Below are 16,309 nucleotides of genomic sequence, written 5' to 3' on the forward strand. Positions count from 1 at the left end.
TCAAACTCAAACACACACTGGGCCAAAATAACAAATTGGGACTAAGTTGCAGGCCAGACTTCATATTTCTTGAAAAATGGACTACAGTTGTGCATGTTTTCACTTCTCTCCAGATATATGATGATCAACTTTTTCATATGGAAACATACTTAAGTTTAGCTTAAACATTAAGTCTGGAACAAGCACAGCTTAATATTATAAACAGGCTCTTATTTTATCTTAATGCCCTTTATTGCTTTGCACTTTAGCCTTTGCTGCTGTAACATGTGGATTCCCCCGCTGTGGGAGGAATAAATTACATTGCATTACGTTACGCTCATTTAGCAGATGCTTTTATCCAAAGCGACTTCCAATTATTGCAGGGCAGCCATTATTCGGCGCCCTGGAGCAGTTGGGGGTTCGGTGCCTTGCTCAGGGGCACCCCGGCAGTGCCCTGGAGGCAAACTTGCAACTCACCACCTACCAGTCCACTTACTTGGTCCATACGGGACTCAAACCTGCAACCAACCGGTTCCCAAGTGGAATCCCTACCAACTGAGCTACTGCCGCCTGAAACAGAGGGAGAGATAAATAAATAAATGATTATCTTATCTTATCTCTTATCTTAAGACAGTGAGCTGAGGTGCAGTGCTGATTGTATTCAATGTCTTACAGATCCTGCAGATTGTTAAGTAAACTTTCAAAACTACACACTTGAGTGGCCTCATTTCAAAAGTGAGCAACAGTTAGAGAGAACGATCATTTCACACACAAACAATCCAGAAACTTTGCATCGTGTGTAAGTCTGTAAAAAGGAAGAACCTTCCTCCAAACCTGCAGGAGGAAGAGAAGCAGCAACAACAGCTACAGGAGGAGGAGGAGGAGGAGGGGCAACAACAGCTACAGGAGGAGGAGGAGGAGCAACAACAGCTACAGGTGGAGGAGCAACAACAGCTACAGGTGGAGGAGGAGGAGGAGCAACACGAGAGGAGGAAGCAGAAGCTGCAACGTCATATTCCTGAAACGATAGTCAGTCAGTCAGACTCCAGCAGAGCCTCGACTGAAGCAGAAGAGAAGCCAGAGGATCAGAAGTTTGTCCAAGTTTGTCTCTGCAGCGTCTCTGCAGCGTCTCAGCCAAACTCAGGTGAGTGCAGACAGAATCTTGTCAGTTTCAGCAGCAGCATGAGGTCCAGGCTGAGCTGCTCTCACACGTCTCACTTCACTGCTTCAGTCTTAAAGGCTTGGCTCTGGTTCACACACGTTGGTGTTTGTAAACACACAGCAGTTTTTACCGTCAGAGCAAGAAAAGAGTGTCAGGAAGTGTGTGTTTATCTGTGTTAGTGAGTCTCAGCACTGAGCCGCACCCACGGCAACAGGAAGTGAAGTGAGTGCAGCCTGTAGTCATGGTGACCTCATTAAAAGGTAAACTTTAAAGTTAAACAGTCTGAATAGAACTAAAGGGACAAAAGCTTCATGTCCTGATCAATACACAATCAATCCTCATGAAGCTGAGCCTGAAGCTGAGCCTGAAGTCTTTTCATGACGTTTCCTTGAGCGCCCCCTCAGGACAAACCCCAGTCTGCTCATAATATCCATCAAGAACAAAGTCGTCTCTCCTGTTTCACTCTGACATGAACTTCAGGAGCTTTAAGACTTCCAGACTCTTCATCCTGCTCAACAATCAGTGTTTGTGTCTCCAGAGATGTTTTCACTCATGTTCTCGTCTGTTCTCAGTTTGTAGACATGTCTGCTGCCAGCTGTCTGCGGTCTGAAGATCAGTTCCTGTGCTCCATCTGTCTGGAGGTCTTCACTGATCCAGTCTCCACAACATGTGGACACAACTTCTGCAAAAGCTGCATCACTCAACACTGGGACAGTAACGTCCTGTGTGTGTGTCCTCTGTGTAAAGACACTTTCTGCACAAGACCTGAGCTGAAGGTCAACACGTTCATATCTCAGATGGCCGCTGAGTTCAGACAGTCGACTCAAAAGGAAGCCAGCAGAAGATCAGAGGAACCAGCTGCCAAACCAGGAGAAGTTCAGTGTGACGTCTGCACTGGAACCAAACTAAAGGCCATCAAGTCCTGCCTGAAGTGTGAGGCCTCCTACTGTGAGACTCATCTGGAGCCTCATCTGACAGCAGCACGCCTGAGATCACACCAGCTGATCCATCCTGTGGACAACCTGGAAGACAGGATGTGTAAGAAGCACAAGAAACCTCTGGAGCTCTTCTGCAGGACCGACCAGACCTGTTTGTGCTCACACTGTCCTGTTTTAGACCACAAGAACCATGAGTTTGTTCCTCTGGAAGAAGAATATGAAGGAAAGAAGTCTGAGCTGGAGAAGATGGTGGCTGAACTTCAGCAAAAGATCCAGCTGACACTACTGAAGATCCAGGAGATGAAACAGTCAGCAAAGCTCAGCAGGGAAGCTGCAGACAGAGAGAGAGCAGATGGAGATCAGGTCTTCACCACTCTGAAGCAGCTTGTGGAGAAAATCCACGCCGACTTCAGGAAGACCATGGAGGAGAAGCAGAGGAGCACAGAGAAACAGACTGAAGACCTCATCAAGGAGCTGCAGGAGGAACTCCCTGGGCAGAGAGAGAGAACTGCTGAGGTGGAGAAGCTCCTACTCTCTGAAGATCACCTCCACCTCCTCCAGAGCTTCTCATCCATCAGCTCTGCTCCTCCCACCAAGGACTGGACACAGGTCAGAGTCCATCAAAGGTCACATGAGGGGAGTGTGGTGAAAGCTGTGGCTCAGCTGGAGGAGACCATCAGTAAGGAGGTGAAGAAGCTGCAGGAGAAGGTGGAGCTGAGGAGGATCCAGCAGTTTGCAGTGGACGTGACTCTGGATCCTGATACAGCTCATCCTCAACTCATCCTGTCTGATGATGAGAAACAAGTTCACCATGGTGATGTGAGGAAGAAGCTCCCAGACAAACCACAGAGATTTAGCAAAGCAGAGTTTCTCCTCTGGAAGATTTTACTTTGAGGTTCAGGTCAAAGGAAAGACAGAGTGGATTTTAGGAGTGACCAGAGAGACGAGCAAGAGGAAGGGAGGCATCACACTGAGGCCTCAGGAAGGTTACTGGACTGTAGTGTTTGGGAATTTATGTGTGTACAAAGCTTATGATGACCCTCCTGTCCCTCTGAGTCTAAAGTCAAAGCCAGAGAAGGTGGGCGTGTTTGTGGACTATGAGGAGGGTCTGGTCTCCTTCTATGACGTGGATGCTGCAGCTCTGATCTTCTCCTTCACTGGCTGCTCCTTCACTCATAAGCTCCTCCCATACCTCAATCCTTTGCCTCACTATTATGGTAGAAACTCCGCCCCTCTGATCATCTCAGCTGTCAGTCACTCTGCCTAACCTGCAGGAGTTTACATGAAACGTTTCTGTGGTTTAAGGGAACTAAAGTACAAAGGATCAGCTGATCTTCCCTCTTTACTTTGTCTTTTCTTCACATTCTGATGACATCATATTTGTTTCTGGTTGCTTCTTACTGCTGTAACACAACAATTTACTCACACTGATCTAAGAACTGTGATTACTGTTCATCAATCAATCAATCAGAAGCTTTGAGTAAAGTCTTTGCATGTAAGTGTGATCAATCAAAAGGTTTGATTGATCTCTGTAAATATCACAAATGTTGGGTAGTGGTTTATGAATGGACTGAATTCTGTCTTTGATCTTTGGAACAAAAACAATAATAAAGTTGGGATGAGGTCATGTCAGCTGTTTTCATGTTTGGTATCATTACATTACATTTCATTACGGTCATTTAGCAGACGCTTTTATCCAAAGCGACTTACATGCAAAGTAGACTCTAGTTTCTCTAATAAATGATTTGATCTCTGTGCCACCAGGAGATTGCAAATATTCAGAGGGAAAGTGATTCTATCTGACATTTAAAAGAAATGATTGCTTTGAAGGCCGTGCCACGATTCAGTTCAGTCAGTTTCACTAAAGGAAACATAATATGCAGAATTTCCATGTTCTTATTTTCATTTAAGCATGTATTTAGTAATATTTGCATGCAGAAACACAGATCCATCACTGCGCTCCCTCGCTGTTCCACCGCTGTGCTGATTCATCTCAAAAACCCCATTTCTGATTGACCAGCTGTGACAGATCTGAGATGACTTTACATAATAACACACACAGATTGCAAAACAAGGGATGCTGAAAAACGCTGGCTCTTATTTCATCGATGTGTCCAACCAGGAGAGCAGACGGGTAAATTCAGATGTGTCACATGTTGAGAGGATCTTCTTCTACATGCATCAATGTGAAGTTAGCCACTTTGACGATGTTCTACAGATATTGCTTACTTGCTCTGTAACTCAGACAGCAGTATTGGGTTAGAGTCACCCCAGTATTGGGTTGGAGTCTAACCCAATACTGGGGTCTTAAACTCAGGCCCGCGGGCCAAATGTGGCCCGCAGTGTAATTATATTTGGCCCGCAAGATAATGTCAAATGTCTGCTAGAGCTGGCCCACTGGTATATAGCGCATGCACCGCTAATACTACACATCCAAGAATGCTCTGCGAGTGACTTTGCGAGTGACTGTGATTTGACGTGGAACGTCAAATGCAAAGTATGACTCTGTTTCCTCGTTTCATCCCAGACACAATTCCCCAACAACTCCGTCCCCAAGCTGCTCAAACGCTCTCTATGTTCGGCAGCACAGATCTCTGTGCATCAGAGTAAATCAGAGTTTAGCAAACTGAGCTTTTCTTTATGCACTTTAGTCTCGCCTGACCTAGAATAGTTGAATTGTTGGATTTTCATTGAGGGCAATTATTTGATTTGGGTTGTTCTGTTGTTCTGTGAAAAAAAGGTTTCCATTGAAAATGAACTTGAAAGGTTACAGATAGAGAGAGGCATAATACTTTCTTTTATTTGTTTAGATAAAAGTAAGAAACGAATGCCACTGATGTATCTCTTATTTGAAAATCTATTTCTCATGTGTTTATAATATTAAGCTGTGCTTGTTCCAGACTTAATGTTTAAGCTAAACTTAAGTATGTTTCCATATGAAAAAGTTAATCATCATATATCTGGAGAGAAGGGACAACATACACAAGTGTAGTCCATTTTTCAAGAAATATGAAGTCTGGCCCGCGACTTAGTCCCAATTTGTTATTTTGGCCCAGTGTGTGTTTGAGTTTGACACCCCTGGGTTAGACTGAGGTTCAGGTTGAGTTCAAGCTCTAAAACCAACTTAAGTTGTGTGATGTGACTGAAGACGACGCTGTCACTGACACTGGCTCTACATGTATGGGTTAGAGACGATTCCCACACAAATGCATGGAGTTGCATTGCCAGTGGATATGGGCAACACACACCGTATCTCAGATTGTTTATACTCCACAATATTACAGAAAGTGTTTGACAAGATAATGTAATTGAAGTCTAGATGTGAATGAAACGGAAACACGTCATTTTCATTGATGGTACTGTACGTTGATAAGGCCTTCATGGGACCGCTGAGCGCTGTGAGCTTCAAAGAATCATCATCTTTCCCAATTGTGGGCATTTCCTGTGAGTTGTAGCTTTTGTCAGGTAAATCATAATGATGTGATGATATGATGATGAGGAAAAATCGATACTGCATCGTAGTGGGATCAGTATGGATGACGAGGAGATCATCTGCATCTCCACAGCACGTCATTTAGATATCATGAATCAGGCTGAGTGGGGGTTTGATGTAGACACTTTAGATTCAGATACTGTTTACGTCTGCTGTATCTAGAGAATGTCAGTGTGATGTGTCTGAAAGCCGTCCACTGCTCATGTTTGCATAGTTTGGCCATCTCTTATAACTCAGAGGGTTGTGAACATTCCATATAATATTTCATAACCATAGTGTGTCCTTATGATGATGATGTAATCTTAAATATCATGTCTACATCACTTAAAGCCAGAGTATTTGTTGTTTCTTGTATCGGAGCAGCTTTCACTCACATCACTGTTCCACTCCTTTGGCTTCATTTTTCACAATTTCTACCAATTTCACATTTTCATATTTGTTTGTGATTATCCCCAAAGCCCAGCTGCCACTCCAGAGTATTCATTCATATTCTCAGTCTGTGTTCTATTGGATCATCACAGCTGCCCAGAGATTCATGGAGCTGAAAGCCTCCAGTGATCCGGAGCCAAAGAAGGACTCCTTATACACAAAAACATCCAGCGCTGATATCAATGTTGGTTTCCTTTTGAGGAAACAAGTCTGAAATGATATCACACTGCTGTAACACAACACCACCATGCAGTATTGTTCAGGAGCATCTCTCCAATATGAATGGAATTGAAAAGCACATTTTTATGACCACTTCACTGGAACACTAGAACATTAGATTCCCTCCAGAAATATCTCATAGAATTCCCCTCACAGCCATTTAAGTGCCATTCCATAAGAACGCTGGAAGAAGTGTGCAGTTTCTAGTCAATAGTGTCAGATTCTGATGAAGGCCATTCAAGTCAGGCGAAAGTTAAAACTCCTTGCCAGTCTTAATAGAAAGAAGTCTGTTAAACAATGTGCAGAGTGGAAAAGAGCCTTCAATTTATCTCCTTTGCCCTCTACAAGTATAAGTAATGAGTTTTGTGGGATGTAAAAGACAACAGAAGTGAATTACAGCTGTAAAATATGAAGCAATGTATGAAAGTATGAAATATGATAGCACCTGCGCCAAACGGTGGATATTTCCAGCGTCCCTTATGAATCTATTCTACTGATGTAAAGGTAGAAAAGGTCAGGATGACAGAATCCAGGATGACTTTTTAAAGATGAGGGGCATAGCTTCTAATTGATTAAGACCGCTTGTACTTTATTGCCTCCACAGTGGATCTGTGCTGTAGATCAGTGTGACGTCACAGAAAGAGCCTGGACTCTTGACTTTGCTTCAGGACAGAATAGTTCACTTAACTTATTCTTCAGCGTAATAACCTAAATGTCAATTTCAGGGGGATTCCCATGGGGGATCATATTTCCTGCACTTTGTCTGTGAGGATGATGAGGTTTGTGACCTTGACTCTGTAGAGTCAGACACTTTTACTTTTTCTGCAGCCTGGTAATTCGGCGATTCAGAGCAGTCAGAGCAAAACGATGCGCTTCTTCAAGTATAACTGTCGTCAAAACTGCTAACCGTGGTGCGGCGGCTCCCTGACAGCAAGAGGGTCCTGGCTTCAAGTCTTCTTCTGGCCAGGTGTGTGAAGGTTTTATGTTCACTCCAAGCTGAGATCCATGAAAGTGTGGGAATAGAAATGCTGAACCAATGAAAGCTTAGATCAGGAGCGTCAAACTCAAACACACACTGGGCCAAAATAACAAATTGGGACTAAGTTGCAGGCCAGACTTCATATTTCTTGATAAATGGACTACAGTTGTGCATGTTTTCACTTCTCTCCAGATATATGATGATCAACTTTTACATATGGAAACATACTTAAGTTTAGCTTAAACATTAAGTCTGGAACAAGCACAGCTTAATATTATAAACAGGCTCTTATTTTATCTTAATGCCCTTTATTGCTTTGCACTTTAGACTTTGCTGCTGTAACATGTGGATTCCCCCGTTGAGGGACGAATAAATTACATTGCATTACATTACGCTCATTTAGCAGATGCTTTTATCCAAAGCGACTTCCAATTATTGCAGGGCAGCCATTATTCGGCGCCCTGGAGCAGTTGGGGGTTCGGTGCCTTGCTCAGGGGCACCTCGGCAGTGCCCTGGAGGCAAACTGGCAACTCACCAGCTACCAGTCCACTTACTTGGTCCATACGGGACTCAAACCGGCAACCCTCCGGTTCCCAAGTGGAATCCCTACCAACTGAGCTACTGCCGCCTGAAACAGAGGGAGAGAGATAAATAAATAAATGATTATCTTATCTTATCTCTTATCTTAAGACAGTGAGCTGAGGTGCAGTGCTGATTGTATTCAATGTCTTACAGATCCTGCAGATTGTTAAGTAAACTTTCAAAACTACACACTTGAGTGGCCTCATTTCAAAAGTGAGCAACAGTTAGAGAGAACGATCATTTCACACACAAACAATCCAGACACTTTGCATCGTGTGTAAGTCTGTAAAAAGGAAGAACCTTCCTCCAAACCTGCAGGAGGAAGAGAAGCAGCAACAACAGCTACAGGAGGAGGAGGAAGAGGAGGAGGAGCAACAACAGCTACAGGAGGAGGAGGAGGAGGAGCAACACGAGAGGAGGAAGCAGAAGCTGCAACGCCATATTCCTGAAACGAAAGTCAGTCAGTCAGAGTCCAGCAGAGCCTCGACTGAAGCAGAAGAGAAGCCAGAGGATCAGAAGTTTGTCCAAGTTTGCCTCTTCAGCGTCTCTGCAGCGTCTCAGTCAAACTCTGGTGAGTGCAGACAGAATCTTGTCAGTTTCAGCAGCAGCATGAGGTCCAGGCTGAGCTGCTCTCACACGTCTCACTTCACTGCTTCAGTCTTAAAGGCTTGGCTCTGGTTCACACATGTTGGTGTTTGTAAACACACGGCAGTTTTTACCGTCAGAGCAAGAAAAGAGCGTCAGGAAGTGTGTGTTTATCTGTGTTAGTGAGTCTCAGCACTGAGCTGCACCCACGGCAACAGGAAGTGAAGTGAGTGCAGCCTGTAGTCATGGTGACCTCATTAAAAGGGAAACTTTAAAGTTAAACAGTCTGAATAGAACTAAAGGGACAAAAGCTTCATGTCCTGATCAATACACAATCAATCCTCATGAAGCTGAGCCTGAAGCTGAGCCTGAAGTCTTTTCATGACGTTTCCTTGAGCGCCCCCTCAGGACAAACCCCAGTCTGCTCATAATATCCATCAAGAACAAAGTCGTCTCTCCTGTTTCACTCTGACATGAACTTCAGGAGCTTTAAGACTTCCAGACTCTTCATCCTGCTCAACAATCAGTGTTTGTGTCTCCAGAGATGTTTTCACTCATGTTCTCGTCTGTTCTCAGTTTGTAGACATGTCTGCTGCCAGCTGTCTGCTGTCTGAAGATCAGTTCCTGTGCTCCATCTGTCTGGAGGTCTTCACTGATCCAGTCTCCACAACATGTGGACACAGCTTCTGCAAAAGCTGCATCACTCAACACTGGGACAGTAACGTCCAGTGTGTGTGTCCTCTGTGTAACGAGAGGTTCTGCACAAGACCTGAGCTGAAGATCAACACGTTCATATCTCAGATGGCCGCTGAGTTCAGACAGTCAACTCAAAAGGAAGCCAGCAGAAGATCAGAGGAACCAGCTGCCAAACCAGGAGAAGTTCAGTGTGACTTCTGCACTGGAACCAAACTAAAGGCCATCAAGTCCTGCCTGAAGTGTGAGGCCTCCTACTGTGAGACTCATCTGGAGCCTCATCTGACAGCAGCACGCCTGAGATCACACCAGCTGATCCATCCTGTGGACAACCTGGAGGACAGGATGTGTAAGAAGCACAAGAAACCTCTGGAGCTCTTCTGCAAGACCGACCAGACCTGTGTGTGCTCACTCTGTCCTGTTTTAGACCACAAGAACCATGAGTTTGTTCCTCTGGAAGAAGAATATGAAGGAAAGAAGTTTGAGCTGGAGAAGATGGTGGCTGAACTTCAGCAGAAGATCCAGCTGACACTACTGAAGATCCAGGAGATGAAACAGTCAGCAAAGCTCAGCAGGGAAGCTGCAGACAGAGAGAGAGCAGATGGAGATCAGGTCTTCACCGCTCTGAAGCAGCTTGTGGAGAAAATCCAGGCCGACTTCAGGAAGACCATGGAGGAGAAGCAGAGGAGCACAGAGAAACAGACTGAAGACCTCATCAAGGAGCTGCAGCAGGAAGTCTCTGGGCAGAGAGAGAGAACTGCTGATGTGGAGAAGCTCCTACTCTCTGAAGATCACCTCCACCTCCTCCAGAGCTTCTCATCCATCAGCTCTGCTCCTCCCACCAAGGACTGGACACAGGTCAGAGTCCATCAGAGACATGAGGGGAGTGTGGTGAAAGCTGTGGCTCAGCTGGAGAGGACCATCAGTAAGGTGAAGAAGCAGCTTCAGGAGAAGGTGGAGCTGAGGAGGATCCAGCAGTTTGCAGTGGACGTGACTCTGGATCCTGATACAGCTCATCCTGAACTCATCCTGTCTGATGATGAGAAACAAGTTCACCTTGGTGATGTGATGAAGAATCTCCCAGACAACCCACAGAGATATGATGAATGTGTTAATGTTTTAGCAAAGCAGAGTTTCTCCTCTGGAAGATTTTACTTTGAGGTTCAGGTCAAAGGAAAGACAGAGTGGACTTTAGGAGTGACCAGAGAGACAAGCAAGAGGAAGGGAATCATCACAGCGAGCCCTCAGGAAGGTTACTGGACTGTAGGGTTGTGGAATGTAGATGAGTACAAAGCTCATGATTCCCCTCCTGTCTCTCTGAGTCTAAAGTCAAAGCCAGAGAAGGTGGGCGTGTTTGTGGACTATGAGGAGGGTCTGGTCTCCTTCTATGACGTGGATGCTGCAGCTCTGATCTTCTCCTTCACTGGCTGCTCCTTCACTCATAAGCTCCTCCCATACTTCAGTTCTGGGCTTCATTATAATGGTACAAACTCCGCCCCTCTGATCATCTCAGCTGTCAGTCACTCTGCCTAACCTGCAGGAGTTTACATGAAACGTTTCTGTGGTTTAAGGGAACTAAAGTACAAAGGATCAGCTGATCTTCCCTCTTTACTTTGTCTTTTCTTCACATTCTGATGACATCATATTTGTTTCTGGTTGCTTCTTCCTGCTGTAACACAACAATTTACTCACACTGATCTAAGAACTGTGATTACTGTTCATCAATCAATCAATCAGAAGCTTAAAGTCTTTGCATGTAAGTGTGATCAATCAAAAGGTTTGATTGATCTCTGTAAATATCACAAATGTTGGGTTGTGGTTTATGAATGGACTGAATTCTGTCTTTGATCATTGGAAGAAAAACAATAATAAAGTTGGGATGAGGTCATGTCAGCTGTTTTCATGTTTGGTATCATTACATTACATTTCATTACGGTCATTTAGCAGACGCTTTTATCCAAAGCGACTTACAATAAGTGTGTTCAACAAAGGTAGATAAAAGAACTTCAGGTCACAAGAAATCGTGAGCGCATTTCCTTCCAAAACCAACAGCTAAGAGCATAACTAGAGCTAGAGTAGAAGTGCAATAAGTTAAGTACTATGATAAATGAGAAAAAAGGACAAATTAGAAATGACAGATTAGAAAACAAGAGCATCAGAAGAGCTAGGACAGAGTAGGTGATGTCCTAAGAGGGAGGATCCGGGTAGTGTTTCTTGAAGAGATGGGTTTTCAGCCTGCGGCAAAAGATGGTCAGCGACTCCGCTGTCCTGACATCAGTTGGGAGATCATTCCACCACTGTTGTGTACTGGTGTCTGTTCCACATAACTGGGTCCAACCTTCAAATAACTTGATCGCCTGCCAATCATAACAATATCTAACAGTTTGACATAAATAATAAACTGAGACTTGCTGAGGCCTGCTAATTTCCAAAGACTGGACATATTCTCTTTGTTCCCTGTCACAATTCTCTCCCTCCTCCTTTGAATTTCATGCTGTCACTGTCTCTCATCCGGTCAAGCTCGCCATTGCTGTTGTTTATCGCCCACCAGGCCCTTCCGGGGACTTCCTAGAGGAGCTCGACACTCTTGTCTCTCACTTCCCTGACGACGGCTCCGGCCTCATCCTTCTTGGCGACTTCAACATCCAGACTGAGAAACTTCACCCTCTTGTTTCTCTTCTTGTCTCCTTCGACTTAGCTCTCTCCCCATCTCCTCCTACCCACAGGGCTGGCAACCAACTGGACCTCATCTTCACCAGGCACTGTTCTAGCGCTGACCTCTCTGTCACTCCTCTACATCTCTCTGACCACTACTTCATGTCCTTCACTCTCTCCCTCTCCTCCCCTCCCACCCAACCTCCCCCCACCCACATGATTTCTTCTCGTCCCAATCTACGCTCTCTCATCCCCACTGATCTCTCCTCTTCTGTTCTCTCTACTCTCCCTGCCCCTGAATCTGTTTCTCTTCTATCCCCTGACACTGCCACTGATCTTCTTCTCTCTACCTTGTCCTCCTCTCTGGACAATCTCTGCCCCCTTATCTCCAGGCCTGCACGCCCAACTCCACTGGCCCCCTTGGTTGTCGGACTCGGTGCGCACTCAGAGACGGAGCTTGAGAGCGGCCGAGCGCAAATGGAGGAATGGCAAACTCCTGGAGGACCTTCGTGCCTTCCAATCACTACTTTCCTCTTTCTCCTCTTCTCTCTCTGTTGCTCAAGCTGCCTTCTTCTGCACGAAAATTCAAACCTCTGCTTCCAACCCCAAAAAACTCTTTCAAACTTTCTCATCCCTTCTCCAACACCCACCCCCTCCTCCCGCCTCCTCTCTCCTCCCAGACGATTTCGCCAACTTCTTCGACAAGAAGGTCAACGACATCCGATCTTCCTTCCATCACCCCCAAGCAGTGCTGTCTCTACCACCCTGTCCTTCTCCCTCCCCACCTCCCTCTCTGTCCCAATTTTCTCCCCTCTCTGCTATGGAAGTCCTTCACCTCATCACATCTAGCCGCCCCACCACCTGCTCTCTTGACCCTGTCCCCTCCTCTCTCCTTCAGTCTGCTGCACCGGATCTTCTTCCCTACCTGACCCACGTCATCAACACGTCTCTGGCTTCTGGTTCTTTCCCCTCTGCTTTCAAGACTGCTAGAGTCACTCCGCTTCTAAAGAAACCAACTCTTGACCCTTCAGACATCAAGAACTACAGACCGGTATTCCTTCTACCCTTCCTGTCTAAAACTCTTGAACGTGCTGTCTTCAATCAACTGTCCCTGTACCTCCACCAGAACAACCTTTTGGACCCCCACCAGTCCAGCTTCAAGGTGGGCCACTCGACTGAGACGGCCCTCCTGGCAGTGACCGAGTCACTCCAAGCTGCTAGAGCAACTCTCTCTCCTCTGTCCTGATTCTCCTGGACCTGTTTGCAGTATTCGACACGGTGAACCACCAGATCCTTCTCTCTACCCTGGAGGGAATGGGTGTCTCTGGCTCTGCCCTCTCCATGTTCGCGTCCTAGCTGACAGGTCGCTCCTACCAGGTAACACTGAGAGGTTCTGTTTCGTAGCCACGTAGGCTCACCACTGGGGTTCCGCAAGGTTCGGTCTTGGGCCCTCTTCTTTTCTCCCTCTATACAACATCTCTTGGTTCTGTTATCCACTCCCATAACTTCTCCTACCACTGCTATGCTGATGACATCCAGCTGATTCTGACACCCAAGTGAAGACGCGCATCGCTGCTTGCCTGGCAGACATCTCGGGGTGGATGTCGAGGCACCACCTGAAGCTCAACCTGGACAAGACTGAGATGGTGTTTCTCCCGGGGAAGGGCTGCCCGCACCGAGACCTGGCCATCACCATAGATGACTCCGTGGTGACGTCTACTCGGACCGCGAGGAATCTGGGTGTGACCCTGGATGACCAACTGTCGTTCTCGGCAAACATCGCTTCGGTGACGCGTTCCTGCAGATTCCTCCTCTACAATATCCGGAGGATTCGTCCCTTCCTCACCGACAAGGCAGCGCAGGTGCTGATCCAGGCTCTTGTCATCTCCCGCCTGGACTACTGCAACTCCCTCCTTGCTGGTGCCCCGGCTTCCGCCATCAGACCTCTGCAGCTTGTCCAGAAAGCTGCTGCTCGTCTGGTGTTCAACCTTCCCAAGTTCTCCCACACAACTTGCCTTCTCCGTTCTCTACACTGGCTCCCCGTAGCTGCTCGCATCCAGTTTAAGACTCTGGTGTTAGCCTACAGGGCAGTGAAAGGAACAGCTCCTTCATACCTGCAGGCTATGGTCAAGCCCTACACCCCCGGCCGACCACTTCGCTCTGCTGCCTCCAGGCGACTGGCTGCCCCGGCGCTCAGCGGCCCCTGCTTGCGATCGACGCGGTCACGGCTTTTCACTGTTCTGGCACCTCAGTGGTGGAATGATCTCCCGACTGATGTCAGGACAGCGGAGTCGCTGCCCATCTTTCGCCGCAGGCTGAAGACCCATCTCTTCAAGAAACACTACCCGGATCCTCCCTCTTAGGACATCACCTACTCTGTCCTAGCTCTTCTGATGCTCTTGTTTTCTAATCTTTCATTTCTAATTTGTCCTTTTTTTTTCATTCATCATAGTACCTAACTTATTGCACTTCTACTCTAGCTCTAGTTATGCTCTTAGCTGTTGGTTTAGGAAGGAAATGCGCTTACGATTTCTTGTGACCTGAAGTTCTTTTATCTACCTTTGTTAAACACACTGATTGTAAGTCGCTTTGGATAAAAGCGTCTGCTAAATGACCGTAATGTAATGTAAATGAAGGGTCAACTCAAAATTCCATGGAACAAACTGGAACTGGAATCGAAGCAAAGTCAAACTCTCTGCCCCCCTAAACCTGCAGCTGTGGCAACCATGGTGGAGGCATCAGACCGGAGCACGGTGTAGAAGATGAAGAAAATGAATGAAACTATGACTGCCTTTGCTGAAACTCAAACAAAAGATGAAGACAAGGTGGCAGCATTTTTTTTTCAAAAGATGCTGGATTAAAAAAGAAGTTTTGTGATTCAAAGAAATCTTTTAGAATAGATTTCCAAGCCTCATACAAGATGTCAGAGAAGCTGTCAGGGGACAAGAGACTCAAGACCAAGACTTAACACAAGTTCTGTTGCTCTGGCTCCAGAAAGCACTGAGGCAAAAAGCCACGTGAGCGGTCAGAATCCATGACAGAATCCATGACAGAATCCACAAAGGAGAAAAGGGAATATTCCAAATCAACATGGATGTCCCTTTAAAGGGCTTGGAATTATTCAACTTTGCTGCTCTGCCAACCATCAGTATCCCCAGAAGCTTCTCACACACAGCCGCCTCATGAGGACACGAGTGGGGACAGAGAGAAGCATTTAAAAACATCAGTCTGAATATGACTTCTCCTAATTATCAGAAAGCAGTCATCTGTATTGTTATGTAGATGTTACAAATCTCTCCTAAGTGTGTGCATGTTTGGTTCATTTGGAGCTTTACAGGAAGTTTACAATTGTGTTCATGCTCTGCTTTAGGAGTCTTGTCTTGCACCATATGCTACAACAACATTAGTGAGAGTATAAGTAGTGAAGAAGGCACCGCTCTTCCTCCTGAGGACAAATAAGAACGCCAAGATGTCTGAGCAGCTGCTTTTGTTCTATCCCGACTCAAATGGAAATGTACTAACATACAGTACTGCGTCTCAGGGTGGTACTGGTGTTCTACAGCTGACAGGAGAGCTCTTCAGAGAGAGATAAACACCTCACAGAATATCACTGCCAACTCTCTGCCTGCACTAGAAGACATCCTCTAATCCTGCTGCCTCCTCAGAGCATCCTGCCCCTGTCATCACCTGTTTGCCCTCATTGTTTGTGTGCACCACTCAGGATAAGATAAGAAAAGATAAGATGGCAAAGTGGCAAGATGAATCTGTGGCTCCAACCTCTCTTCATCCGCCCTGGTTCCTGATACAGGGGGTAAGAGGGGTTCACTCCAGGCTGTCTAGTTGTAGACCAACGATGGATCTGGCCTTCCTTACTTGCTTGTTCAACCCGTTGACCTCAGCGGCCTTGGCAGCAAAGAAGAGTGCATTAGCATCCACAGATTGGTAGAACATCTGTAGCAGTTTGTTGCAGATGTTAAAGTACCTGCTCTGTCCTTCCTTCTCTTCTTCTCCACCTCCTCCCCCTGGATCACGATGGGTGTCGGGGGTCTCTTGGTCCACCGGAAATCCACCACCTGCTGTGGCGGCAGAACTTCTGTTACATTCCATGTTGTTATAGGCTGTGTGAGACAGTAGATACAATAGTGAAAGGTTGTGCTGTCAGACTGGAAGAACCTCTCAGCACACCTTGTGTTGTTTTTATGTCTTCTGAAGGTTTTCCTGATAAAATAATATAGACACAGATAAGATATCACGTCTAAAGTGTAACAGAGTATTTCTCCATCTGCAGTAAAGAGACACATCTTCTCATTTCTATATATGTGTGTGTGCAGACTTCATGTTGGGCCAGACTGTGCTGAGTACAGTAGCCGCAGGCTCAAAGTGAAGTTCAGCCAAAGTCCATGGAGCAGGGGACTTGTTATTTTAGGTAGTCAGCCTACCAACCAGCTCGGGAGGGGGTAAGCAATTAGTGCAGCAACCACAGCCTACCTAAAACATCAAGGGAAGCAAGTGAAAGGGTGATCAATCACTCCCACCCCAAGAAGAATAGAATAGATAGGCAGACGAGCCAGTTGGAGATTTGGCATTGTGACGAG

General features: G+C 46.1%; 1 protein-coding gene across 1 annotated transcript; it reads left to right on the top strand.

The window, feature by feature from the left end:
- The first annotated feature begins 1,029 nt into the window (after window positions 1-1,029).
- On the top strand, window positions 1,030-10,920 carry LOC143011565 (E3 ubiquitin-protein ligase TRIM39-like). Its single transcript, XM_076164469.1, has 2 exons — window positions 1,030-1,123; window positions 8,943-10,920. Exon 2 carries the CDS (start codon window positions 8,952-8,954, stop codon window positions 10,590-10,592), a length of 1,641 nt encoding a protein of 546 aa, XP_076020584.1. The 5' UTR covers window positions 1,030-1,123; window positions 8,943-8,951; the 3' UTR covers window positions 10,593-10,920.
- The last annotated feature ends 5,389 nt before the right edge of the window (window positions 10,921-16,309 follow it).

The sequence above is a fragment of the Genypterus blacodes genome, unplaced genomic scaffold (genome assembly GCF_046128005.1).
Source record: "Genypterus blacodes isolate CSIRO-AG114 ecotype Tasmania unplaced genomic scaffold, CSIRO-AGI_Gbla_v1 ptg000136l_1, whole genome shotgun sequence".
Taxonomy (NCBI): Eukaryota; Metazoa; Chordata; class Actinopteri; order Ophidiiformes; family Ophidiidae; genus Genypterus; species Genypterus blacodes.

Excerpts from the sequence above, each read along its gene's own strand:
- LOC143011565 (XM_076164469.1), top strand. The coding sequence starts at position 8,952 with ATGTCTGCTGCCAGCTGTCTGCTGTCTGAAGATCAGTTCCTGTGCTCC.